The sequence below is a fragment of the Gasterosteus aculeatus genome, chromosome 8 (genome assembly GCF_964276395.1).
Source record: "Gasterosteus aculeatus chromosome 8, fGasAcu3.hap1.1, whole genome shotgun sequence".
Taxonomy (NCBI): Eukaryota; Metazoa; Chordata; class Actinopteri; order Perciformes; family Gasterosteidae; genus Gasterosteus; species Gasterosteus aculeatus.
Window position 1 is genome coordinate 4,648,041 of NC_135695.1, and position 25,711 is coordinate 4,673,751.

The window sequence follows — 25,711 nt, forward strand, 5'->3', positions numbered from 1 at the left end:
ACCGACCGATCAGCTGCCTGACTCTCCGCTCTCGTCTGCTCATCCGGTCGCACGCGACGGCGCTCACTTTTGCACCCGTTGTTGTTTTTGAAGTGGCATTTTACGACGGTTTCGCCAGCCTCCCGCGATGGCCCATCCAGTTTCTCTCTCTGAGGTATTACCACTGATTTAAAAAGCTGATGACCTGAAACTATAAGCCTTGACATACGGACCGGGGGGCGGGGGGCGGGGGGGGTTTGCAGCCGTTTAGCCGCTCGCCACCGCGTTCGAGCGCGTACTTCAATGAAACCTAAGCGGAGCGTCACGAGGACGAAGGCAAACAAATGACCGGCCGGAGCCGGACGGGACAGAGGAACCACGTCGGCAGCACGAGTGGCGGCGGGACGCTTCCTATTGTTGCCTCTGAAAGAAGAAGATTGCGAGGCAATCATAAAGCATCCGGCGAAGCAATTTCTTTCTCTTATTCAAGTGAAAAATGATTCCGTGCTGTCACAAAAGACTCCCTAACAAGGTGCTTTAAACTCTCTGCCAGTGCATCGCTGCAGGGTGTCAAAGAGTGGATAAGCTATAAATGAAGCTTAAACTCAAAAGTCTGTCTCTGGTAATAGCAGCGTTTCGTTCCCTCTCCAATGTGCATTTGATGTGGAGCTCAGATTAACAGGGTTAAATCCCCCCCCCCCACACACACACACACACACACCTCACTGTCTCACAGTAACAACACGGGCATAACGAGCAGATTGTCGACAACAGGAGCACTTCTTTTAAGGGTATGAATATTGTACAGCCTTACTATCTGCTCCTTTGTGCGCGGAGGTGAACTCCACCTCCTCCACGAGCGCGGCGCGGAGGAGCGACGTGGTGCCCGGCCGACGTGACGCTCCCTCGGAGTACGCGAGAGCGAGCAAAGGCCTTGATGTTAAAGTAGTGGACTGTAGTCACAGCTCGGTGTATCTCGCCGCTCAGACTCAGTGGACCGTTGTCTGTCTGTCTTCTCACAGCGACCAGCTCTGCAAGGTCTCAGTGTGCGGAAAACCATAGAATTGTGCTCTTTTATTCTCTGGAGTCTTAGTTTGCGTTCGAAATGGATATCCCACCATGCAATGCAAAAGTGTCAGTGCCATGTTGACTCTGTAATGTCAGTTTATATGGTTCCACTGTGCTAGAGGGACCTTAGTTTACTTTATGATTCTCACTAAAAATGTAGTTGCACAAGATTGGCACGGGTTACCTTGGTTACGCTTCTCCCGCTGGACGAGATGATTCAGACATACGTGCTTGGCTCATTTTTGGTGGTCTGTCTAGAATGGAGAAACACTTGATTTATGTATTATTTTCCATGAATGTTGCCAGGGACACACTGTACGTGATTGTGTAAATGAACACCACCACAGACATTCAGTTCGGGCCACTTTTAATTTATTGTGGAAGCAACCCCTATTTATTTCTGTCCTTAAAGCTGACGCGCACGTAAAATGAGTCAATTTAATGACAATTACATGCCTACATATCCAGACACTGGCTGCTAATTACTCTTTCATTCGGAGTACAAAAACATTCGTCCACTCAATCTCCTATCGACGGATCTGATTCCTTAAGTGACACCGTAAACCGCAGATGCATGAGCACAAAACCCGCACAGGTCGCAGACATCAACCCGGCTCCCATATGTCACAATTAGGAAGCCCGCAAAGGTCAGCTCACATCTCGGCCCGCGTTACTATATCGAAAATCCAATATATGGTAAAGATCCAGCCGGCCCCCAGATGTAGGGAGGGCGTCGCCGGAGCGTCGCAGATTCGGGGGGGAAAGCGGCGCAGCACGTAGAGACCCGAGGTCAGGCCTCCGGGGCGTCTGGGAAGGACGCACACCTGTGACGGGATTGCGGTGTGATCCGCGGGAGGAAGGGGGATGATTGGCAGGAAATGTCATACAGCGGGCGGGTGTCAAAGATGGAGACAAAGGAGGGGGGCTCACGAGGAGAAAGGGAAGTGGCATCTTCAGTGAGTTACAGATTGGGCCACGTCTTTGTGCTCCGAGTGCGAGTAACGATCCCCTGACCCGTCACATGTGCACGACTTAAAAAGTAGCTTTGCCTCCCTTTTTTTTTTTTTTTCTTCTCTTATCATTTATTTTTCCCAAATACAAGGATTAGTCAGGGTCACCGTTATTCTTTTTTCCTCCTCCCCACAGGCTTGTATTTCACAGAAGGATATGCACAACCTTCTGGGCCGCGCACCGCGGGGGCCTGAGCCAGGGTCAGATACCTCAGAGGGGGGACGGCAGAGCGAAGACCATCCGCTGCATTTAAATTTCTGTCAATGTGTTTTGTTTGACCTTGAGAGACCGCTTCGTCCTGATTTATTGAAGTCGGGGGTTTTATTTTTTCTGGGCCCTCCAGTTGAACCAGGACGTATTTTGATCCTCGGCCGTTCCTTTATTTTGCTACCTTTTAAGAGGCAGCAATGGTCACAGGTGATGTGTGCCGGCGGAAACGATTGCTGAGAATTGGCGACCTGTTTGTTCATCACCGTGAATCTGAACTGTGTTCCTCTCAGGGCGGCGCTCCCATGGCCCACCCGGAGGACGAGCTGGAGCGCCTGACCAAGAAGATGCTGTTTGACATGGACAACCCGCCGTCCCAGGAATACTTTGGTAAGAAAGATGTCTCACACACACATAAAATGAACCTGTCGAACTGTCAGGACGCACCGGGACACTTGAATAGAACGGGAACCAGTAACACCTGCGGGTGATCCCGAGAAACCAGTGCTGGATTTAACAAGTCTTTCAACTGAGGACCAACTCTTTCCCAATCAAAGAATAGAAGACCAGTTACATTCAGCCCCATGGTGCATTTCATTTATCAGGATGTAATAAACATTTTAATGAAGGTTTTGCAAATATTTTTGAAGCGGATCACCCGTAGCTTTAGGCGTATTATTTTAAGAGTAATGGTAATATGATTCAAATGTAAAGTTTAGAGATTGTGTCTTTGCTGATTGTCCAAATGCTTCATAATCCACACGCTGTCCCTCTGCCTGTGAAATTGAGGTAATTGATTCCTCGGCCTCTTCCTGCTCCACTGTTGCCACACTGTGATAGCATCCCGTTCCGTTAGCCCGCTACGCTTGACCTCTCGTAGTGATGTGCTTTTGCACGTGAGCGTCATGTACCGTGTATCTGTGAAAGATCGTTTCCACTAGAAGTGGTGCTTTATCGTCCCGCTTTAAGCTCCTCTGTCCCAACGACAGATGTGGCGCAGCATCCTTTTTCACACATCAAGCCCTCTGAACTACAAGAAGCATCCTTTTTTTTCTTTCTTTTCGCTCCCGTCACATTTGATCCCTGTGGCCTTTTTCACAAAACGTCATCTATATGTAAACTGCTCAAACACGACCGAGATAATTCCAACATGTATTTTTTTGCGTTACAGCCCAGAAACGATCCCATAAATAATAATAAAGAAAAAGAACAGAAGTTGAATATCTTTTAATAAAATTGTTTTCTCATACATCGTTCATCTTACATGATGTATTCAAGGACTGTCGGAAAGGTGAAAATATGACAAAAATGTAAATTCTTTACACCAGCTGGCTATGATAAACTTTTGCCATCATTAAAAGAAAACATGCTCTTCTCTGGGTTTCACAGGAAGCAGTTCTGAGCCCATCGGCGCATCTAGTATGATCTCATTAGACACTCTTCACTGTGACATTGTGTGAAGCTAAAAGGCAAACAATCTTCGGGAGAAATGTGAACCCTAAACTTGTGGTTTCACTTCAAAAACCAGAGGCATGGCACGTTCACGCACACGCTTTCCTGGATTAGCCTGCCTAACGTGGCCCACAAAGTGCCGTTTGGCGGCACGGCTCCAGGACGTGGCGTTCAGCGCAGGTGTGCGTGATGCAGACGACGTCGACCTGGTATTCTCTGTGCTTGTTATCTCTTGATTTCCAAGTGTAGACACAGCAGCACATCCGGCAGTCTGGGAAGCCGTCCTCAAGGTAGAGTCTCAAAAGGAAGTCAGTGCGATCAAAGGATAAGGTGCGACTCGTGCTCGGGGTGGAATGAGAAAGAGATAAAGGCCTTGGACAGATGAAACATCCTCATTCTGATAAAACTCTATCTGGTTTGATTGTCCAGCTTTTTACACCATTTCTTCCCACTGTTTTTCTTCCTGGAGCACTTGACACATCATTTTGTTCTCTTTCGTAAAAAAGAAAGAAAAGAAAAAAAATCAACAGAATGAATAAATATATAAATAACTGCCAGGATTAGACAAAAAACCAATTTCCATATTATTTAGCAAAAATAGGATTGAAAAGAGACGGCTCCTGTGCATTTCTATTTTGTTTCTGTTTTTCCGCCCTCTGTAACCTGCGCTGCCAGCGAGTGCCATCCCTCCGCGCACTCCTCTCCAGCCTTTAATCCCCTTTGCCCTGGAATTAATTCCCATGCCCATTAGAAACCTCACTCAATACATTCAATAGGACTCTGGAGCAGGCTTTATATCAGCACATAATCGCGCAGCGCACCACGATGGCATGTGTAGGTGTATTATAGCTGCAGGGACATGTATTTAACTGGAATTAAGGGATATTCGGCTTCACGTTGGTACGCGCTGGTGTAAAGACCTTAATTGGTCCACATTAGACATAGGTCAAACGGATCTGCTGGCTTAAAGCAAAGTGCAGTCGTTTTTTACAGAGGAGCGTCCCTCAAAGCCTCGCTGGCCTAGTTTGTTTTGGAGGGGGGGGGGTTTGCACCGAGGTCCTGGCTCGGACTCCCCTGCTTATAGCTCTCACACGGGCGGAGGGGTAGCGACAAAACAAGGGCATGCAAGTCTAGAAATGGGTCATATGCGAGCCGAGGTAGCCAGAACGAGTTAGGCATAGCGCACACGTCCCCGGCTGACAGCGGTTTGCTGTCGGAGGGGAGGGAGGGAGGGAGGGAGGGAGGGGAGAGGTCATGGTGTGGTTAAACAAGGCGACAGCTGCATTCACTGAGAGAGATAGAGAGGGGATGAGGGCAGAGAGCCCGAGATTGAGGTGACCGTAGGGACTCATTAGGACCGGCTTTCAAGCACAGGCACATGCCGTTCTGCAAGTCCACAGAGCCCCCGTCCTCCCCCGTCCTCCCCCGCCGAGTACTGTACATACAGCCGCCGCGGTGACGTCCGGCATGTCCTATGATCCATTGCTGCGGGATAATCAGTCCCCCAGCATGAGCCTTTTTGTAATTACAAAGAATATAATGGCACACAAGCCTCTTCTTTTCTTTGTTTCTTTTGTCGGGTGCAGGGGGGGTGGGGGGGTGCGAGCACTCGTTGAAACCCCCCGGCTAGTAATTAACAAGATTAATCAAAGTGGGTCTGCGATCTCTAGCGCGCCACTGGACTGGAAGGCCGTCTTCCTATAGTGGCGGAGGTTTTTTTCCTTTTTACCGTCTTTGATGAGCCTCTTATCTGAAACGGCTGCAGTGCGTTTCCATTGGTCCAGAGGGGGTTAATTGAGATGAATTAACGTTACACTGTGGAGCGGTGATCTCACAAGGAAACTTTTTTTCAGTCAATGGAGCTCCGGCTCCTAAGTTACGCAACGCCGCGATGCTCTTTTTAAAAAGCACCGATGAGGACTTTTCTTTTCACGGGGAGGCAGGCGCATTAAAAAGCAGCCGTCCTCTAGATGCAGCAACAAAAAACCTGAAAATGATACCCTGCATGGAAGAAGGGCTTTTCTTCTGAGAAAACCTGGTTCTCGAGCAAGAAAATTCCTCCTGTGATTGAAGCATCTTTGCAAAGCAACTGATTAGTCCTGATTTAGAGTTCCAGATTAGATTTGAGTAATCTGAAAGAGCCTTTTCTCCAAATGTCATCATCCGTCATCTTTAATCCACTTAGGTTGTGCGTAGGTGTACTGTGTTTGTGGAAATCTAATAAGACACAGCTACTCAGCTCGCGGTACACGTGCCTCTACGTTTGTGCATCGGAGGAACTTAACAATATTTTGTCACCGCTCCGTTTCTTGTCAACCCAAAAAAAAAAAACAGGACATAAAGATGAATAATTGAAAGGATGAGACATCCTGCATTATTTACAATTAGTGATGATGATACTTATTCCGTGCCGTTCATTCTTCTGCAGAGAAACTCTTTTTTTTATTTTTTATTTCCCCTTTAATACTGAAGTTGAGAATTCCTTCATTTGATTCCCAGACTTTCAGTACTTCAATGTGTCGAAATAAAAGAATTCTGATACCCAATCAATATTTATGCAATTTTTTGTCATGGCATAAATGTTTTTGTAATGTTGTCATCTGACGGCAGAGAGGGGGAGTCGTTCATCTGGGCATACTGTACCCGGGCACAGGACGCCGAGCTGTCGGGAACGCCTCCTCCTCCTGGTCTACAGCCGGCCCTTTGTTTTTATCATTAGAGGAGGAGGAGGAGGAGGAAAAAGGCATGCTTTGCCGTTTCCCCCTCATAATGTTGGCTGCAGGAGCCCTCATAATTTATAAGACACCTCACATGAAATGTTCATGAGGAATCTTGGAAGAGATACAAATGGCGGCGGCGCTCCAGCGACGGTACGGGCCGGAGGAGTCGGGCGCCGCTCGGCTGAGGTAAATGGGTCAGAAAAAGTTTTGCGTTCACCCAGTGTGCTCTGGCGGAGTGTTTTCTTCATAACCCAACTGAGCATCACAACTTAATGTATTAATAGGCTTCCAGTTTAGACAGCTTTGTGCATTGTCTAAGATGCTCCGGTGGAGCCAATTTGCATTTTACTGAGGTCGCCCTCAGCAACCTCTTAGGAGTTTGCTGTTAGATGTGCCTCCACATGTCATAACAAGTGGGATGTGTGTCAGAGTAAAACCTTTTTGTGGGCTTAAAAAGACGCCCCCACCCTTTCCCCCCCCGCTTCCTCACCCCGCTGCACCTCCACAGTCTTGCCTTTGGCCAACCGTCTTCCCCAACTTCAGCTAGCTGCTTCTCTTGCGTGCATGAAGGTTTTCCTTTAAAGTCACGCAGACACGATGCGTTTAAATTTTGAGACTTTTTCATACATGAAATGCAGCACAAAGTACTATGAAGTTCTTTTTCAAATTAAAGTAATCCTGAATATTTTCATGAAATCCGACCCTTGTTTTTAAAGCCAGTAATGTTTGGCCTTCTATCAGCGATATCCTGTGTATATATCTATATGTTTGCATTCTTTAGTTACCTCACTATATGGTAGGTTTCATCACATATGGCGGAGTCCGCCTTTCCCGTCCCGAGTTTACATTATTAATGTGGAAAACTTTGCATAAGTGACTCTTAGGAGTGCAATCCTGTTTTTAGTTTATTCTCACTGATGTCAGCCTTCCTGCTCACTGTTGTCCTATACAGCTTTAACTAAATCAATGCTAAAGCGAACCCAGCACTTCCTTCTGCAGCTTGTGGAAAAAGGAATAGCTTCCTCCAAACACAAGTTCACATTTAGCATGAAATCAGATCATGTTTGATACCATTTGAATTCAATAAAATGTGGTGTTATTTGCAACTGCACATTGTTGCACAGCATGTTGCACAGCCATGGTCCTACAGAGGCCCGGAAGGGAGAAACCAAACAGCGCTATAATAAAAAAATAGTTCAATAAGGAAAAAATGTAAAAGGTGCACTTTGTTTGTTCGTTATATGTACTTTCCAATTCCAATGCACACTAGAATAAGTGTTCTCTACCTACAATGTAATTAAAGTGTATTTCTGTTTTGAGGGGCCCTTCACATCTCCTCCAATCACAGCAACAAAGAATTGCCTCTTTGTTGTACCGTGTGTGTGTGTGTGTGTGTGTGTGTGTGTGTGTGTGTGTGTGTGTGTGTGTGTGTGTGTGTGTGTGTGTGTGTGTTGCAGCTACACTATGAGACAGAGGAGCATAATGCAGCTGGAAGGAGGTCAGCGGGCACCCAGGGGCAGACGGGGGGGGTCATATGAGGCAGTCTGGTGACATGGCAACTAGTCTAAATCCCATGCATCACTATGCCACCTACAGTGGATTATAATGTACAACTGCACAAAACCAGATTATACAACACAAGGGGCACGGATGATCCATCGTGGCCGTTTTTTTAAAGAGGTACGCTGTATGTGTGTCAGTGTGAGACTGGATTTGACTACCAAGACCCCCCCAATGCAAGTTGATTCGGAATCTACATCTATTCTGTCAGAAATTCTACAAGAACATTGTCTTTAGACCGTCTCTGATTTCGTTCTTTTCTGAATCAGCTGTTTTTTTTCTGCTATGTCATCGTCTTGCTCCTCGTTGGTCACATGGTATTTCCTCTCCTCTTGCCAACGTTTTGAGCAGCCAGGGCAGTTTTCATAAAGCTTGATCGCCGTCTTTTTTTAATGTTAATTTTGTCCAGCGTAAGTTCACTGGTCCTCGTTGCCATTTCGCTTCCCTCATTATCTCGTCCCGTCACCGCCGCTGACCTGGCCGCGCTTTCTAGTCTTCTCAGCTGATGCGTGGAGCCAGCATGGCGACTTCTCATGCTTTAAAAAAAAAAAAATCCTTTATTTTCTTTTTTAATGGCAGCGGTTCACGTGAGGTGACCTCCCCTTCCTCCCCCTCCTCCCCGCCAGGCTCGGGCGCTTGCTATCCTGCCTCGTTGAGACAGCTCCACTGAGGCTTGCAGGATCAGCTGCCGTGCGAGCCCAGCTGAGGCTCCCGGCCGCTCACGTTGCTAGATTTCATTTGTGCGTGAGCGTTTGACCTCGGGAGCGAGCAGACACGCGGCTCGGCGCACGCCAGCGCAAGCGGGTAAACAGCGCACACAGACACGCACACGTCTTTGAAGCCGCCCACACGTTGTGCTGCACACACGTACTCTCACCTGTTTCATGCATCCTCCCCCCCCCCACGCGTCTCTCTCTCTCTCTCACCCACATTGCCGACACCCCCACCCCTTTTGGCTCCCCGGCACCCCTCCACGTCGCTCCTGCCAACCTGCTTCTAAAACATGTAACCTACACTCTGCGCCCCCCCCTCTCCTCGCCCCCCCAGCCGCGGGCCCTGACAGGCTGAGCCGTAATGCTTAGTGGCACAGGCTCGCCTCTCCTCCGTCCTCCTCCGTCCTCCTCCTCCTCCTCCACCACCGTCGCCGCAGCCGCTCTGCACATGGCTGTTTGCTGACATTGGGAATGAGACGAAAGGCGAGGGGGGGATTGAAATACAGCGATGACAGCTACTTCTCTCGTCATACCAAAGGCGACTGAAGGCCACAGCGTTGTCGGGGCTGCGCGCCGGGGCAGTCGGAAGCAACAAAGTGGATAAACCTTGAGGGGCGGAGATGAAGCGGAACGCAGTCGCCGGCGGTTTCACTCCTAACAGAATTATTTTCCGCTGTTAAGCATCTGACAATAGTTTACGTCTTTAATGAAGGGTTATCACAGCTTCGTACCTTGGTTTGCCCACCTGTTTCCGGGTGTCACAATAAGTAAACGCAATAATTGAGGAAGCCGAATGGGGTTGGTGGTCCCCCCGTCTCTATTTCAGTAGTCCTCATACAGGCTTTTGGCTGTGTTGTTATTGAAATGCAACGTGGCGTAGTTGACTGTGTCTTTGTTTTTCTTTACTATCAGATATTCAAATCCAAGGGCAAAAAAAAAAACTTGCTGAAGTCCCAAAATGGATTTTGTGTTTTTTGTATTAGTCTTGGATACGGAGCTGCAGTGTGCCGGCTTTGCCTTTGGGCTTTGCAAGGCTTGCACCAGCTGAGTTGTATTCTTTAGTAACATAGTGACAAAAAGTTTGGTCTCCCAGTTAGGAAAAAAAAAAAAAAAGTTCCTTGCCATCCTCCTTTACATGCACGATCTTTGATTTCTGACGATGTAAGATCAAATTGAGCTGCAAGTGTGCTCCCTCTCTTGCCTTTCATGCCGCCTCAATATCCCGGCGTGAGAAAACAAAGAAGGCAAAGACTGAGGAGAAATCTGAAGCGTTCTGCCACTCAACATCCCCCCGTTCCCAAACAACAGCGTCTCACTGCCACTACAAATACATTAGAAATCAATTATTTATGGAACAGAGTCAGGGCCTCTTTAATCTTTTCCTTTTATCCAATTAAATTGTCTAACCATTCGAAGCCGCCGCAGCTCACAGGGAACGGGCTTCTTTAAAAAAACTAAAAAAAGGAGAGAAAAGAAGAAAAAGATTTTCTCTTCAGTCCTTTTGACTTTCGATGTTACAGAGAAGAGACACTTCTGAGAGTTGTGGAATGCAAAGGAAAGAAAGTGAGTAAAGTGTAAATGAACCCCCCCCCCCCCCCCCTCCCGTCACCATTGCATTGGTTCTACAGGAACTATTTGAAGTTTGGATATTCAGACTCCGGCTCCCTCGCGAAGGGACGCTGGGGAGCGGTGAGGCCTTTCATGATTTCTTTTTTGCCCAGCTGAAATAGTTCGAAAGTATCTGCGATCATCTCTGCGGGGGGGGCGATGGCGGCGACGCAATGCTGCTTCAATTGCCGTCTTTTATTATTCAAGAAGTCAATTGAAGTAGCGCCGCGAAATTGAAAATGCTCACTCGCGACGCAGCCGCGTGAAATAATTGATGCGCGGCATCGTAAAACACCGGCGCCTGTTATCGCGCAGACGAAACAAAGGAGAAGCTTTACGTTTTACACTTTGCGACTGTGTTGTCGAGAGGCAGAACACTGGCGAATGTGTTGATGGCACACGAGGAATCTCTGTTCACGCGCGGCAACTTTTCGTCTTCCCGCGTTTGAAATGATTTTTCTCGAATGATGCTCTTCGTTCACAGCAACACCAGTTGACGACAGTTTGGACGACCGATTAACCGTCAGTCCATTAGTCCATCGTGAAGCCAAAAAGTCATCCTAGACTGAAGATACAATATTTGTGTTTTGGACTGACGTTTAGTCCCACATCACCTTTAATTACCATTATTTCATACACGTTTGTCAACAACATTTACTAACATTTCACAGACTAAGCAGTGAATCAATCAATGGAAAATTGGACGGAGCTGATTGATTAATCCAGAAAAGGGTGGGCACACATGCAGCGATAACAACCACTACAAAGAGACACTCTATACTCCATTGCTTTCTTCTCATTATGAGTCCTCAAACATTCCACAGGCTGTCCAACAGTTTGAGCTTTGGCCAATCACAGCTTGACTTGCGTCCTCCGCGTCCCCCTCGGAGCTCCCCGTCTCCTGGGGACAAGCTCTCGGCACGATGGGACGCAGCGGAATCAATTCATCCCAGAAACCCCCTGTAGACTCGCACTATGAGTTAGCCCGGCCTTCAGCAGTGTGTAGGAATACAAAACCGCCTGCAGGTTCCGTGTGAGCTCGCGTGTGGGCTGCTGATGCGTGTTGTTCGTGTCCGTGTTGGTACATACTCGTCACATGTGTGGCATGTCTGCTGCAAAGACGCTTTTTTCTCCCTCTTCCATTGTGTGTGTGTGTGTGTGTGTGTGTGTGTGTGTACGCACAAATATCTCCTGGGGGCCCTCGCGATCACAGACTGCCAAAAGGAAAGGGATTTCCGAGAGGTTTCCTTCCCGTCTGTTTAAAGTGCCCCCCCCTCCTCCCCCCGTGGGACATGTTTGGCGTTCCCATCCACTCGCTGAAGATGGCCTGTGATCTGGAGCCACTAACCGGCTCGGCGTCTCTCCCTCTCTCCCCCGCTGGCTGTGTGAAGTGATTACCCTGCTTGTGATTCCGCTGACACCCACATGTCCCCCCGGGACGCGCCTTCACCAGTCTGCTTAATCTGCCTCCCTGTACAGTAGGTAACGCAGCCGTGATTGAGGTGTGGATAGAGCCGTGGGAGCAGACGAATAACCGATAGCCGGGTTCGTATGGAGAAATCGGAGAAAGAAAAGCCGTCTGCGCTGTTCGTTGCAGGAGACGCGTCGGCGAATCGACGCACTAAAAAGCGCTGCTGGGACCAGAGTTCCAAATGTTAACCGCCAAACGTCTTGAGCGGCAATCCGGCAGCCGTCGGCCTCCCCAACGCGTGTCTCCAGTCAGCGAGCGGCGCGGAGCCAAGCGCCCTCGACGAGGGTTCCTCCCGAATCCTTGCTGGAAAAGTTTCAACCAGCAACTTCTCTGCTGCGAGGCGGGAAAAGGGGGATAACGACTTATCTAAGATTATAAACACCACCAGCGAGCCGATATTTGATCTCAACAACACACCACTTCCAGAAGTCGCTCAGATACCTGAGACAGATTTCCGTTTGAGTTTCTCGATTATGAAGAAGTGCGAGTTGGAACTGCGCAAGATGCGAGCATCAGATACTCTTATCTCCCAAGGTTAGTGTCTGCGACACGCTTGAACCGCCGCGCTCAGAACATACACGGTGTCAATCATCTCTCCGACTCAGCCCCCCCAAAAAAACATCCCATACAAGTGAACTTGAATTAATTAAATACAGTGTATCGTGCTTCCTCTGAGAGATTGCATCTGTCCTCAGATGTGTTAAAAAATAAAACATTCTCAGATATCTTTTTAAACCCTGTTATTGTGAGATACCAGTAATTAAATTGACAGTGTTATTAATTGGGTTGAAGATAACTTGCATTGAGTCGAGGACATCTTAAACTCAATTAAAGATATCTCTGACTCAATTAAAGATATCCAAATGCCATGTCCCGCAATATGCAATCAGTCCCTTTCTGGAGCAATAATATCACTTCTTTTTTTTTTTTTTTTTTTTACAAAGACTTCGTTGTACTTCTAAAGTTTTCTTTTTAATCACTTCAAGGCTGGATTTTGTTGAAATAGATGTCGCCCATGTCACACTTTGCGATGAGTTTGGTTTCTTTAATGTGGCATAATTATAGTATTTAATCCTTCCTTATCCGGCGTTTGAAATAGAAATGAAGATTAGACACTTCTGACATGGTTTAAAGGGACGGCTGCTCGGTTTGGCAGCCAGGTGGTGTGAGCGGATGCACGCGCAGCTTACGCATCCTCAGCGACACGGGAAGGAGCCGATGCAGGTAGCTGGTTCTTGTTCCGCCATAAATGATTAATCAGCAACTACGTTGACACGCAATTAGGCCCTAATTCTCTCATGAAATGCCCAACGTGAACTATTTTCATCCTCTTAAACGTGAGGATTTGATGTCTCTTCACTTACCTGTTTAACTGTTGATCAGAGGAAACGAGCCATTTGAGCGGCTTCCAGAACTGAAGATGTTTATCATTTCACTTTTTAATCTCCAGGTTTATGTGATGGTTTTATTAATTTCAGATGTATTCTTTTGGCATGAAGGATGGCCCGTAATACTACATTACCCATGTGCCTCAGCTATAGGAGCCAATTAGAGCTGCTGAACATTCACAACTGGATTCATTTTGTCAAAACGTTTAAGCTGCGTGATTGGATGTTTCTCCAGAGTCTTAGTTGATGCCTCTTAGCGGTTTACCGTTGTTACCTTGTTGTCACTGACGAGTCAATGAGTCCCCAAACATTGTCATACGGTTCTCATTGGATCATGAAACTATTCATGACGTCTCTAGGACAACACCTTCGGGATCTGAAGAATTATTTTGACATATCATGGAGAAATATGCAGTAAATGTGATCAGAGCATCCGTGCACGGAAACACGAGTGGATCATTCGTTTGATCTCGATGGCGTTCCCTCTCCCCAGGGCGCTGCGCCAGCTGCGGAGAGAACGTGGTGGGTGAAGGCACCGGCTGCACCGCCATGGACCAGGTCTTCCACGTGGACTGCTTCGTCTGCATGACCTGCAGCAGCAAGCTGCGCGGCAAGCCTTTCTACGCCGTGGAGAAGAAGGCCTTCTGTGAGCCCTGCTACATCGTAAGTCGTCTCCTTGTTACTCTGAGTCACGCCGCCTGGTTGTTGGCGGGTGGGGTCACGGGTCACTGTGCCGGGAATATTAATGGATGTTTTTACTCCTCTCATTTCATCAGAGCCCGGTGTGCTTCCACCGCTCACCTCTCACAGCTTCATTTCCCCTTTTTTATGTTTCTTTCGCTTAATTTTTGTTTTCGGTCACCCAGTGAAACTGTAGTTCGTCTTCCCCTGAAAGTGATTCCTCGGAGTTACGCACGCTGCGGTGGATGTGCGTGGTCATGAGAAGATGGAAATGTCTTTCAGTGAGTGGTGTTCGATATCAAACGGAGGGGTTCTCCGTTCGGCCAGTCACCAGTAAGTCCTCTGTCTTTGCCCCCAAGTCCACAGTCCCGAGTTGATTCAGGCAAGTCACAAGTTTAGTCACAAGTCAAGACCGCCGAGCCCCAAGGCCAGACTGCAGAGCCTCGGCTTAATGCCAACAACTTCTAAATGCAGATAGTTTTATAGTTAACACCCATTTCACTGCAGGGAATGAAGTGGATATTTACGTGAACATGACTCAGAGTGCATGCTCAATGTACAAATACACACTTATACCATATATTGACTGAATGTGTGTGAATCTTGAGTTGCCCACATGGGATCAATGGTGATGATAATGGTGATAATGGTGAGAGCAGCTAAGAGGGGAATTCAAATGGCTTTAGAGTTGTCGTATTTACCCACTACGTCACTTCTTTCGGGCCCAGGACAACCTGAGAGATTATTCCTTTGTTCCCCGGAACAATAATATCAGAGAAGCAGTCATTGTTGTTTTATAATTGAGGATTTTCAGATATATCTTCTTTGGTGAATTAGATGATAATTATATTGTTTTCACACGAGCATCATTGAGTGAGCTGATGCATAACTATCAGGAGTTGCAGCTGATAAGCTGTCAGATATGGTTTGAATGCTATTAACTGGGTGTTAAAATCATGTTAGAGTCTAACATGGTATTAATTCTCTTTATGGATTACGTGACGCAGGAGATTCTGCCTCCTTTATTTCCTCATTTTAACTTTGTATTCTGGTGAGAAGTTGACTTGAATAAATGAGTTTTTGTTTATTGTTGTAGTTTTTAATGCCGTTTAGCTAGACTGCGGCGCGTTGTGCTGTCTATTGGTTAAGCAACACACATGAAAGTATTTCCTTGCACAACATGTCAGGAAAGACATTCTGCAAAACCACAAGGAAATAGTTTTGCAGAAGTTGTTTCCCCCCATTAGATGTTTATTTTGTCGATGCCTGGATATGACGGTGTTGCAGTTCTTATTGTCAGCAAGATGCAGGAAAGTTTGAAGGTCATCCCCGGAAGCTCAGACGGGAAGTAGTACAATAGAACATTTTGTGTAATGCTTTTTACTGGAAAAAATTACGCAATGTATAATATTGGATTCAGTTTGTTTTAAAACTGGAATGAGGCTGAACATGGATAAAGACATCAGCCTGTTATCCTGTGGTTTATATTTTTTCTTTCCGTTTACAGGTGTCGAATAGCGCTTTATAAAGACTGTCACATTAAGTGCAATATAGTATCTCATCAGCCATAAGCAGGGGATGACAAGCAACTGCCAGAACAGCTGTGTTCACGTTAATCTCTTTTTAGAGGTCTTTGTTTGGTGGAGCTCCGTATAAACGTACCAGGCTGCATGAGGCGCCTGGCATCTATTTTCGCTTTGCTCGTTGGAACATTTTGATAATGTGGCTGGACGTGTGGCAGACCTCTGCGTCACTGTCACTCCTCAGCAGGTCGTCTGATCAATGTCCAACCGCCGGGTCCGTCCTCTCTCCCCCCGGGCCCGTATCACAGCGACGCGCCGCCGCAACATTCGGCCTTCAGCGTGAAATTACCTTCATGACGAAGTTGCATTGCGAGCAATGAAGCCACCGAGTTTTGGCGGGGGAAGAAGAATTCGTGGCATTGATTGGCTTCTGTGGTTCTGCTGCACTGGACTCTGAGCTTCCATAACAAGTAGATCCAAACACTCTGACACATCCATATTTGCCTCCACATCACTTGCAGGAAAGGGCTCAAAAGGCACTTTACCAGTAAAGTAAAACCAGTGGGCCGTCTCCTAAATCATCCACTTTTCAGAGGCACTCACCGAGATTGTAGTTGTCTCCTCTGGAACTTCTCCAACTCCTGATACACGCGGTAAAGAGCAGCGAGATAATTTAAGAACTTTATTTATGCATTTCATCAGCATAAATGTTCTTCTGGCGCAAGATCAAAAGGATGGGGGAAATCTGAATTCCTTAATGAAAGTAATTTCTTCTTCTTTTATTCCCATCCTCAGGGTCATGAGCCTCCGTACGATTAGGGAGTGAACGTGAGCGTTGGGTCTCTGTAGAGAAATGTCACATCCCAGAGAGGAGGAGGGAAACTCCAAGTCAGTCAGTCTAGGAATCTCCTTCGGAAACAAGACTCTGGGAATCTTTTCATTCCCTTCTCCACCTTTTACATCGTTTTATCTTAACCCCTCTTCCATCCTCCAACCACACGACGATTGGTGGAGTCGCCCTTTAAATTCAAACTATATGTATTAAATCTTTCTTAAAATGTGTATAGTTCAGTGACCAATTCAGTATGTATTGTTGAGAAAAGGGTAATTTGCATAATAAATTCATATTTCACTCTATAACAGGTTAGTTTTCTCCAATGGGTGAAACGTTAACGAGTCATTTCACGCTGGGATGGCGTGCAGGTGGAACAGGTGCCGGAGGGAAGATGAATCTCTGTAACAGTATGCAAAAACCTATTAATCCCTTTGCCAGGAACTGCCGGAATACATTGACGCGCGCAAAGCTGATTGCAATCCGGAAAAGTTGTTCTGCGTTGTATCAGAACAGGCAATCAGCGGCCGCGTTATCTGCGCTCCGACTTTGCATATCCTGTGGAACAATACCGGCGTTTGTATTTCGCAAGACACTCCTCCTCCTCCGCCGGGTGATTTGCTTGGTTTGTGGAAGATATCGTTAAATCCTTTTTAGTAATGTGCAGGAGCTCGCCCGCATCCGCCTCCGTCACTTGTGTACTTGCCGATTGTGTCGGTTTCCCCCCACAAACAGGAGGCCAGTGATCCGCCCTCGTCTCTTTTCCGCCTATTTAAATACACAACCATAGGCTGCACATACGTTCTATTAATGTCTTGTTTTTGCATCCCCCCCCCCTATTGTCTGATGTCTCTCAGCCTGAGCTGCCCACACTGCTTCCCCTGGTCCTTGATGGCCGCGTGTATGAACACGCCCAGCGAGTCGTTGTTAGTGACGCACGCAGTCTGACTTTTAGTGCCGCTAAGTGTTTTCCAAGAACGCTCTAACGTAAGACTTTTTTCCCAGCAGATTTAAAGTATTGTTGTGGTTTTTTGTCGGCAAAACGTTCGAGAGGCACCTGGAAATTGACAAACAAAATCGAGGAACCCAGTGAAGCGGGGTCATGAAACATTTAACATTAACATTTACAGCCACGTTGGCTAGTTATCATTCTCGTAATATGGGATCCATATTACGTACATAATACATGCATATCATCATATGTGACTGTAGAATGTTTTGTTGACCATTGGCGTGGGCACGATGGGTCTCACTAAGCCTTTGTAAACAGCACCTCACATTAATGCTCATTAGGGTGCAGAAAGCTGAAGGTCCGGGCGTCTGTTTCTTCTGGTCATTCTCAGTCAGACAATCTCTGAGAGCAGAGATGAGGCGTAATGCATTTAAGAAGAAGTGCTGACAAGTTTCTAGAATGACAGAAACACTAGTTTCATGTAATTATTTACATGAAACTAGTGTTTCTGTCATTCTAGAAACTTGTCAGCACTTCTTCTTAAATGCATTACGCCCCATATTTTTAACAATTCATGATCTTCTTTTTTATTTCACCACCTTTCATTCAACGTATTTCTACATTCTGCATCAAGCAAAGGCCTTTTGTGCCCCCGGTTTGTACAGTGATTAACAGGAAACAAGTCTGATATTTATTTGCTCACGTTCACTTCACTACAGCTGTGAAATACAAGATCTGTGTTAACCGCTAATGCTGAGTCATATTTTCCACTGCTTCTAGGTAGTGTCGCAGCGAGAAAACACAAAATGCTTGTTAGTATTTTAATATATTTAATATATTAATATTGTGAAGCAGTCAAAGGAAATGTCACCAGTAGAAGTTACCGTCATTTATCAAAACAACGTAATCGTTTTGTCCCAATTGATATGGACTTGCTTCTTGATTAAAGTTCTTTCTGTACGTAGCTGCTCAAAGAGTGAATCAACCTGGATGGGAATCGTATCGACGACGACTTAATGGCTTCAACTCACAGGAGCTTGTTTCTTAGTATATTCACTTAAGTTACAGCAGCTCTGACCGTATTCACGGACTCATTTCTCAAAGCAAATAAGGTCCTTATGTCCCATCCGTCATTATACCGTCCTAAGAATTCAACGCGACCCTATTTGAAACGACACTATTGGAAAATTCATGTCTCGCTTCACTTTAGGAAGTCTGCTTTTAACGAGGAGATCAGTTAGCGCGGCCGAGGGCGGCGAGGCTTCTCCCAGCGCCTGATCGCTGCGCTGGTCTTTGAAGACGTTCACCAGTGGGGTTCAGTGTCTCTGGGGTTAATTGCTTACACCGGGCCACCAGGCCTACTGTTGTTAAGTCAATCCGATGTCCTCCATATCTGCCGTCTTACCAGTTCCTGGCAAATTCCTGCCGCGTTCCCTCAGCCAGGTTCACGTTATTCAGCTGCAAAGCGGCAGCTCAGCGGCCTTTGGCATCAGGTTTGTTTCTGCAAGTAAACGGATCTATCTCCTAAACTGACACCATAGAATGGGTCATATCCCCATTTGACTGCTTTTACTTCCACTTCCCGTGAATATAGATCCTCCAAGAGCAGCCTGTTTAAGTGTGCTGTAATGAGACCGATGAAGTAACACAAGGTCGCGGCACGAGCGCAGCTTCCCATTGAAAGAGCAGTAATGAAAGAGATAAGGGGAAAATCTATTTCTGCCTCTTTTGACAGAATTTCAGAGACCACGAAGGTCACAGACGCCAAGTCGCTTGAATGTCATTATGTTCATTATCTGGCGTTGTACTTTGCCCCGGTTATTTAAAATAAATGGGCTTCTGTCTCATTGGCTGCGCTCCCCTGACAGATTTCCGATGCGGGGCCCGTTTGCAGAGAGCACCGGGCGGCCCCCGACCTGCCAGTCACCGCGAAGCGCCCATGACTGACTGATGAGCTTTTAACCCCGAGTCCGTTGCTTCTGTCTTGGAAAGTGGCGCGTTGGCCTCGTTCCGTATCATCTTGCTGTCTGCTTCCTCTTTTTGTGATCTCAATTTTCACAGGCGGACCCACTTTTTAACAGCACAGACTCTTCATGTGCATTTCTAGCTTCAGCAAGACCCTCTTAAAGAAAGCCCCTTTCCTGGGGAGGCTTCTCCAAACCGGCTCATCAGACACGCGGGAAATATTCCATATTTAGAGGCTTTTGAAGAAAGCATACTTTTGAATTATGATTCCTTCTCCTGGCCACATTAGTCTTATTTTTAGATGAAGGCTTTTTTAAGGGAAGAAAATGCAGAAGTCACACGTTAATGCATTGTTCTATTAAAAAACAATGTTCAATTTATTGTGTTTCTGAGTGTCTCACTTTTGGGAAATGCTAAAATCCAAAGAGGAACTGTGTGACTTTTCTTTTGAGAGTCCCAACGTTTGACCTCAATGTTTTTCTAGTGTGTAGAGGATAAACAGACTCCCCCTGCGAGACGTGGCCCCTCCCTCCCAAATACAACTGTCTTGTGGAAACGAAGTGGTTCTCGGGGACCACAAAACAGCCATTCCAAAGATTTAATGGCTTTCTGTCATTTGGGGGAACTTGAAGTGTCAGTCTGTGCAGGGAAGCATCCCGGGCGCCTCACCTCTATGTTAAGACGAGGTGAAGGGCCGACGCTCGGCCTTCTGATACCTGCTTTGTTCATTGAACAAATCACTACAGGACACTGCTTGCAAATGCAACATGTATTTCCTGCAGAGGAGTTCTGCACTAGATGATGTACTTCCACCTTTGTGGAACAGTTTGAGAAGAGTTCGGTTTTGATTTGTTAAATGTCAATTTAATCTTGTTTTAATTGCAAAGTAACCATTCCGATTGCTAAAGGTGAACTCCGCTCTCCACCATCCGTCCGTCGTGACACGAGATGCTCACACCCAGTCACAAGCTTCACATTTCACCAAGGAAGCGATATGACCACAACACTGAGCACATTTTGAAAAAACAAAACAAAATAGCTTCTTGAAGTATTCCCTCAGTACACATTAAACATTCTAACCATGGCAACGGCCAAATTTCCAAACAGCCAACCAACGGCTGATGTCGTAATAACTACACCCACTTTTTAGACCGATTGTCTTATTAATTGTATTCACTTAAAAGACCTCGTGTGGACCGATGTTGTGAGTCCCTCCGTTCTTGTAAACACAATACCTCAGGAATACCCGGATGGAACTCTTTACCAATTAGACTCAAGGATTAACTGATCATTATTTAGTGTTTTGTAACCTTTACAAAACACCTTTTGGGCATTCGCACAGTAGGCACATTTCAAACACAAGTCTAAGAGGATAAAGCGATGACATTCTGGTAAACACACAACTGTGAATCTGTAATTCTAGTTGGTGCTTAAAATCTACTTTGGGCAAAAATAAAAACTATTTTATTTTTGTTTTTACCACTGATCTGGTCGTGTTTACGAGTGAGTGAAAGAGCTCCATAGCCGTTCAATGCAGATCTCGGAGGGACATTTTTGGCACAGCAGCCGGAGGCGACAGGCGCGGTGCCGGCTTTATTGGGGCTGCTGGTAATGGACGTCCTCCACAGCGCATCATAGCGGACTGCTCTCCCACCAAACAATGGGATATCCCCAAGAACCCCCCCGAGGCCCCCGCTGTCATTGAGAGAGGGGCTTACACGACACAACGCAAACAATCGCTGTCGGACCGCGGCGATGTAAACAGCTCGACGCAGGAAAACCCTCTCTGCGTATCCGACGGCCGTAATTAGAAATGACTGCACGCCACCCACACACCTGTCACTTCCATGTGATGGATACACAGGTAGCCGCATCCAGAGGCTGAGAAGCCCGCGCGTTGAGCTCGGGGACCCCCCCCCCCCCCCCCCACCACCTCCCCCCGACATCTCGTCGGTGCTGCGGCACCAACGCGGAGCGGCCTTTTCCGCTGACTGCTTCATCAAATATTCATGGCTGTCTGCATTAGCTCGCAGAGTTCTAATTGAGTTCTGTATATTCAGACGTGATTAACTCGGTCTAATTCCTCAAAGGACGGAGCCAATTAGATAGCACTTGCATGAATAGGGTTTCACATCTCAGCGCGTCGGCACACTTGCCAAGACAATTATGTGTGGTGTGTGTGTGTGTGTGTGTGACTGGGTAGTACAGTGGGTGTGAGCCCACTCAACTCAAACAGGTCATTATTTCTTATTACTGATCCGCTACAGGAAGTGCAGCTGTCCGCTCCGTTACAGGCGAGCAAATGAAAAGCACAAGTGTTTGTTGTTGGAGGAGGTTGTTTAGACAAGAGGTGGAGGAGCCGTTCCAAATAGAGGAGGACCCGGCCGTCTAAACCTCCCTTATGTTTTTGGTCCAAACACACACACACACACACAAACACACACACCCCTCCCTCTTCCAGCCAGGAGAAAGCAGAAGAAAAATATATCTGTGACCCAGTGCTGACCCACCACAATGTCAATCCAACTCATCGCATGCGAGAACTACTGCCGGGGTTCTTTGTCAGTTTCTCTCTGTAACCAGAGCAGGAGACATTGCCCAAAGTCCAGAGGGGTCACATTCTGCTGCTGAGCTGAATTTAAGGCGGAGAGGCAGACTGGCAGGGCCAGCCACTTTGTGCGTGTGCGTGTGCGTGTGCTTGTGTGTGTGTGCGTGTGCGTGTGTGTGTGTGTGTGTGTGTGCCTGCACACAATCAGGGTCCCACTGCCTGCACAGGCATCCACATGAGCACTTAGCTAAAACAATATATGCAAACAAACAAATATTTGACCCATGCAGTTTTGTGACTCTGTGCTGGTGTGCGGCACCGGAGGAAGGTGCAACGGGCCCAGCAGGCGCCGGGGGGGAAGAGAACCGTCGGGCCCGAGGCTGCTCGCCAAGCGCCCAGGCAGATGAAACCAATAAAAACAACAGATCAGTATGACGGGTCGGACATCCGTAACCCGGTGTGAGCTCATCACACAGACGAGACGGCGAGGTGTCTCCAGGTCGGAGACCCCCCGCCACACTCGCCTGACTGGCGTGCACACGGATGGGTGTCACAAACGCTACATCGGCAAATCACGCGGCCTGCGGTTCTCAAGGTCGCCGGTCCGAGAAAACAAACAAACTGGAGAACCATTAAGGGAATCGCTTTCTCCTTTGCATGACATGCCCGCTCACAACACGACCCGCACACACACACACACACACCTCAGTCCACCGCGTCCAGGCAGCAGATGTGGGCGTTGAATGACGCGCTCGTAAACGACAAGGTTCCGTAAAGGAGTCGGGTCTCGTTAATACACCCTCCTGTGCTCACCCCGCGTTGCTGACACGCCACACAGACGGATCAGCGGGACGCAAGCGACAAACGATCTGATATGGGAAGTGAAAATGTGACGGGCCGGGGGCGGGGATCCTGTCAGGGCTCCAGGGGACGGGGAGAGATGCTCCCACGACCAGATGATAGAAACACTGTCGGACCACGGATCAGGAGAGGGGGGTGCAATGTGTAGAGCAGTGGTTCTCAACCTTTTATTCATTGGTTTATTAAACCGTCAACACTGAAGGTTGCATTGTTGCAGTGAACTGAGAGTGCGGAACTTCACTGAGAGTCTTTGTCATCTTTGGGGGCAGGAAGGCTGCCGCTGTGATCAAGATATTCTTGATTGACACGTGTTGACAGGTGGGCTGTTCCAGGTTGGGACAAAGCATCCTGGTATGCGGGTTTCTAGGAGAATGCAATTGAATCGCCTAATGAATATAACATTTCCCTGATTAAGTCTTTTTTAATTGGATATTTATTCAACTATTTTTAAAGGATTTTTGAATGGATGCTAATTTTAAATATGTAATTTTTAAAAATCTGACTTGCCCCAAGGGGTACACGCACCCCCGCTTGAGAACCCATGGTGGAGACTTAAGTAAGACCCCTACCTCCGTCGACCGATGACGATTCCTGGCGTCTTCTGCGGGCCGAGACATCGAACGTCAGAAGCAAGTCGGGCCTTCCTTCCTTTTGACCGCGACTGCGTTTTTTTCTTAACTGACTTTATGTATCTCCGAAAATGAATCCTAATTACTGTAAATGTACTATTTTTATCAATGACTCACCAATATCACTCTGACAGAGAATCGCGGTTGGAAACTGATTTTGCAATTAGTATTCACACAGCGGCGCCAGCGTCTGTAAACACTGACTGCTGTCTTGCCAAATCTGCTTTTTAAATATGCATGAGCAGAAGCTGCTGCCAAGTCAGCTGCGAGTGAGGTAACTCTGCTGCTTCCTGGTGAAAGCACTTCTGAATGGTACTCTAGGAGACCCGCGCCCGTGCATTGATAGTGTAGCGTGGGGTAATTAGGCCAGGGTGCGTGGAGCTGGAGGGGGGGGGGGGGGGCATGTTGCACGGGATGGCTACGGGAATCACTCAACCTCTAGTGTGTTCCAGGCATCTTATTGAAAGTGAAGTGGAGTATTTATGTTATTTTCAGTGTCGAAACGCGACTGAAAAGTTTGAACGCTTTGTCAAAACATTTACAGCTGCTTAGCTTAGCTTAGCTTAGCTTAATTTCATTGAACTTTTCTAACAAAGCTTTAGAAGTTTATAAGACCTTTTGGGGTTTTCTTGTGGGTTCTAACCATCGGAGACTCCAGGAATTCATGCACCCAGGACTTTTTTGTGCAATACGTACCACAACACATATGTCTCAATACCTCAGTATGCAGGCACTTTGTTTCTCTAAATAACGCACCAAACAAGTCTGCATACAACTGCAATACCCTGGTTATTTTTTGTCGTGTCTTATCTTGCCCCAGGATCTGCCAAAAGCCAGAAATATGAAAAGTGAAATATTGTAAAAAACTCAAAATAAGTGGCAAACCTGCCACTCACGGCCAGAATGGACCATTGGAAATGATGGCGTAGATCATGTGCAGGGGGCCGGTGACAGCCATGCAGAACAACAATGTGGAAATAAGCAATCGCCTCGTTCACTCACAGCATGTCACGTATGACATCAAGGCTGTTTCATAACCAGTTACTAGTCCCCGCATTAACTTAAAGCGATGAAAGGGGGGAGAGAGGCCGCTTGTCGAGGTCCATCAAGTCAGCGGACACCTTCCCTCAGGAAGAAGGGGGCTCAGTGATTTGACTCATAGTTCAGGAGCAAGTCAGTGTGTCTCAGTCACTGCAGAGGAAAGCTGAAGCAGCAGCAGCGCTCGGGCCTTTCTTTCCAACAAGCGGCCGTGAGCCCCCGTCAGCAGGGTGTATTTAATTCGCACGGCATGGCCTGGCACTGACCAGCGCATCCTGTGACGGTCTGGACTCATTCAGATCATCCGTAAATCTGGCGTCGCTCTGAGGGGATTCGGCGTGCCAGGTCATACATCGCGTGCGGTCTCGCTGAAGTGCGGCCCGCCTCCTGTCAGCCCTGATGTGGCGGCGTGGAAAACAACCGCAGAAAAAGAGCGGCTAGGTGTAAGAAATAGGGTTGGTGAACAAATTCAGCTTAGCAACATGCCATTGTGTCTTTGTTTCACCACGAGTCCAACAGCGCTCACACCATCAGGCTGAATTCCCCAAACATTTGTGTGCTTCCAGCTGCTGAAACGTGGCGATCGGCTGCTTCTCTGGTCCTGCAGCACATTGTAGGGAACTGAACATGATTTGTATAACATATTCAGACTAATTGAATCCAAACGTTGCCGCCCTGATTCTTATGTGTTTAAAATAATCAGATAGTGTTTTTTTCTGTGATATTTGTTTACCGGCTGTCTACCCTCAGATATTCTCATTTCATCCAATGAAGTTCAAAGCTTAGTCAGCTAGAAATGAGTGTCCTAAGTTGTCCCTCTCTATTGACGTTTCCTTAGTCTCTGTCCCTCACACCCGCCCCCCCCCCCCCCTCCCCCCCCCCCAGCGGGCCGCTGTGTCAAACGGCGAGGAGCCGGACGGACCGCGCGGGGCAACGCCAGATCATGATATCACTTATTAGCAAAAAGCTAACGGCTCGCAGCGAGGAGAGGGGAGGGGGGGGCACAATTGACGCAAACGCACTTCCACTCGCCCCTTCGGTTCAGCAAGGGGGCCGCCTGACCTAAATTCACTTCACCTCATCTGCCTAGACATTTGTTTAGCCTTCTGGGCAAACACTTAGAGAAATGTATGAGGGAGAGAGCGGAGGGATGGGAGGGGAAAAAAAAGAATACATATGCTTGAATACATCACATTTAGTCAAAGGGGGGGGAGGGGGGGGGCCGGGCATCGGCTGACATATACAGCCCTCTAGTGGCAAAGTGCAGAGGACCTGGATGTGTGACAGAGAGGACATGATGTGATTTACGCCGATTATCCCGAAAGCGTCAGTGGAGGTTGAGCCCCAAACACAGACCCCGTGTGCACTTTGTGTTTGGACGTCAGCTTGTGTAACAGGCCTCGCTAAATGTCACCTCGCACCAAATGGAAGACGGCAGCAGCGGATAAAGTATCAACAACAACAACAACGACGCGGGCTGAGCAGAATGAGTAGAAATTGAGGTC

At 47.4% G+C, this 25,711-nt stretch overlaps 1 protein-coding gene across 6 annotated transcripts in view; it reads left to right on the plus strand.

The window, feature by feature from the left end:
• lpp (LIM domain containing preferred translocation partner in lipoma) overlaps window positions 1-25,711 on the plus strand; it is a 114,455-nt gene that overhangs the window by 80,298 nt on the left and 8,446 nt on the right. For all 6 annotated transcript variants that reach the window (XM_040183556.2, XM_078107633.1, XM_078107634.1 and 3 more), the window contains 2 exons: window positions 2,559-2,655; window positions 13,671-13,840. In XM_040183556.2, coding sequence (XP_040039490.2) covers window positions 2,559-2,655; window positions 13,671-13,840 — 267 coding nt within the window. The remainder of the gene's footprint in view (window positions 1-2,558; window positions 2,656-13,670; window positions 13,841-25,711) is intronic.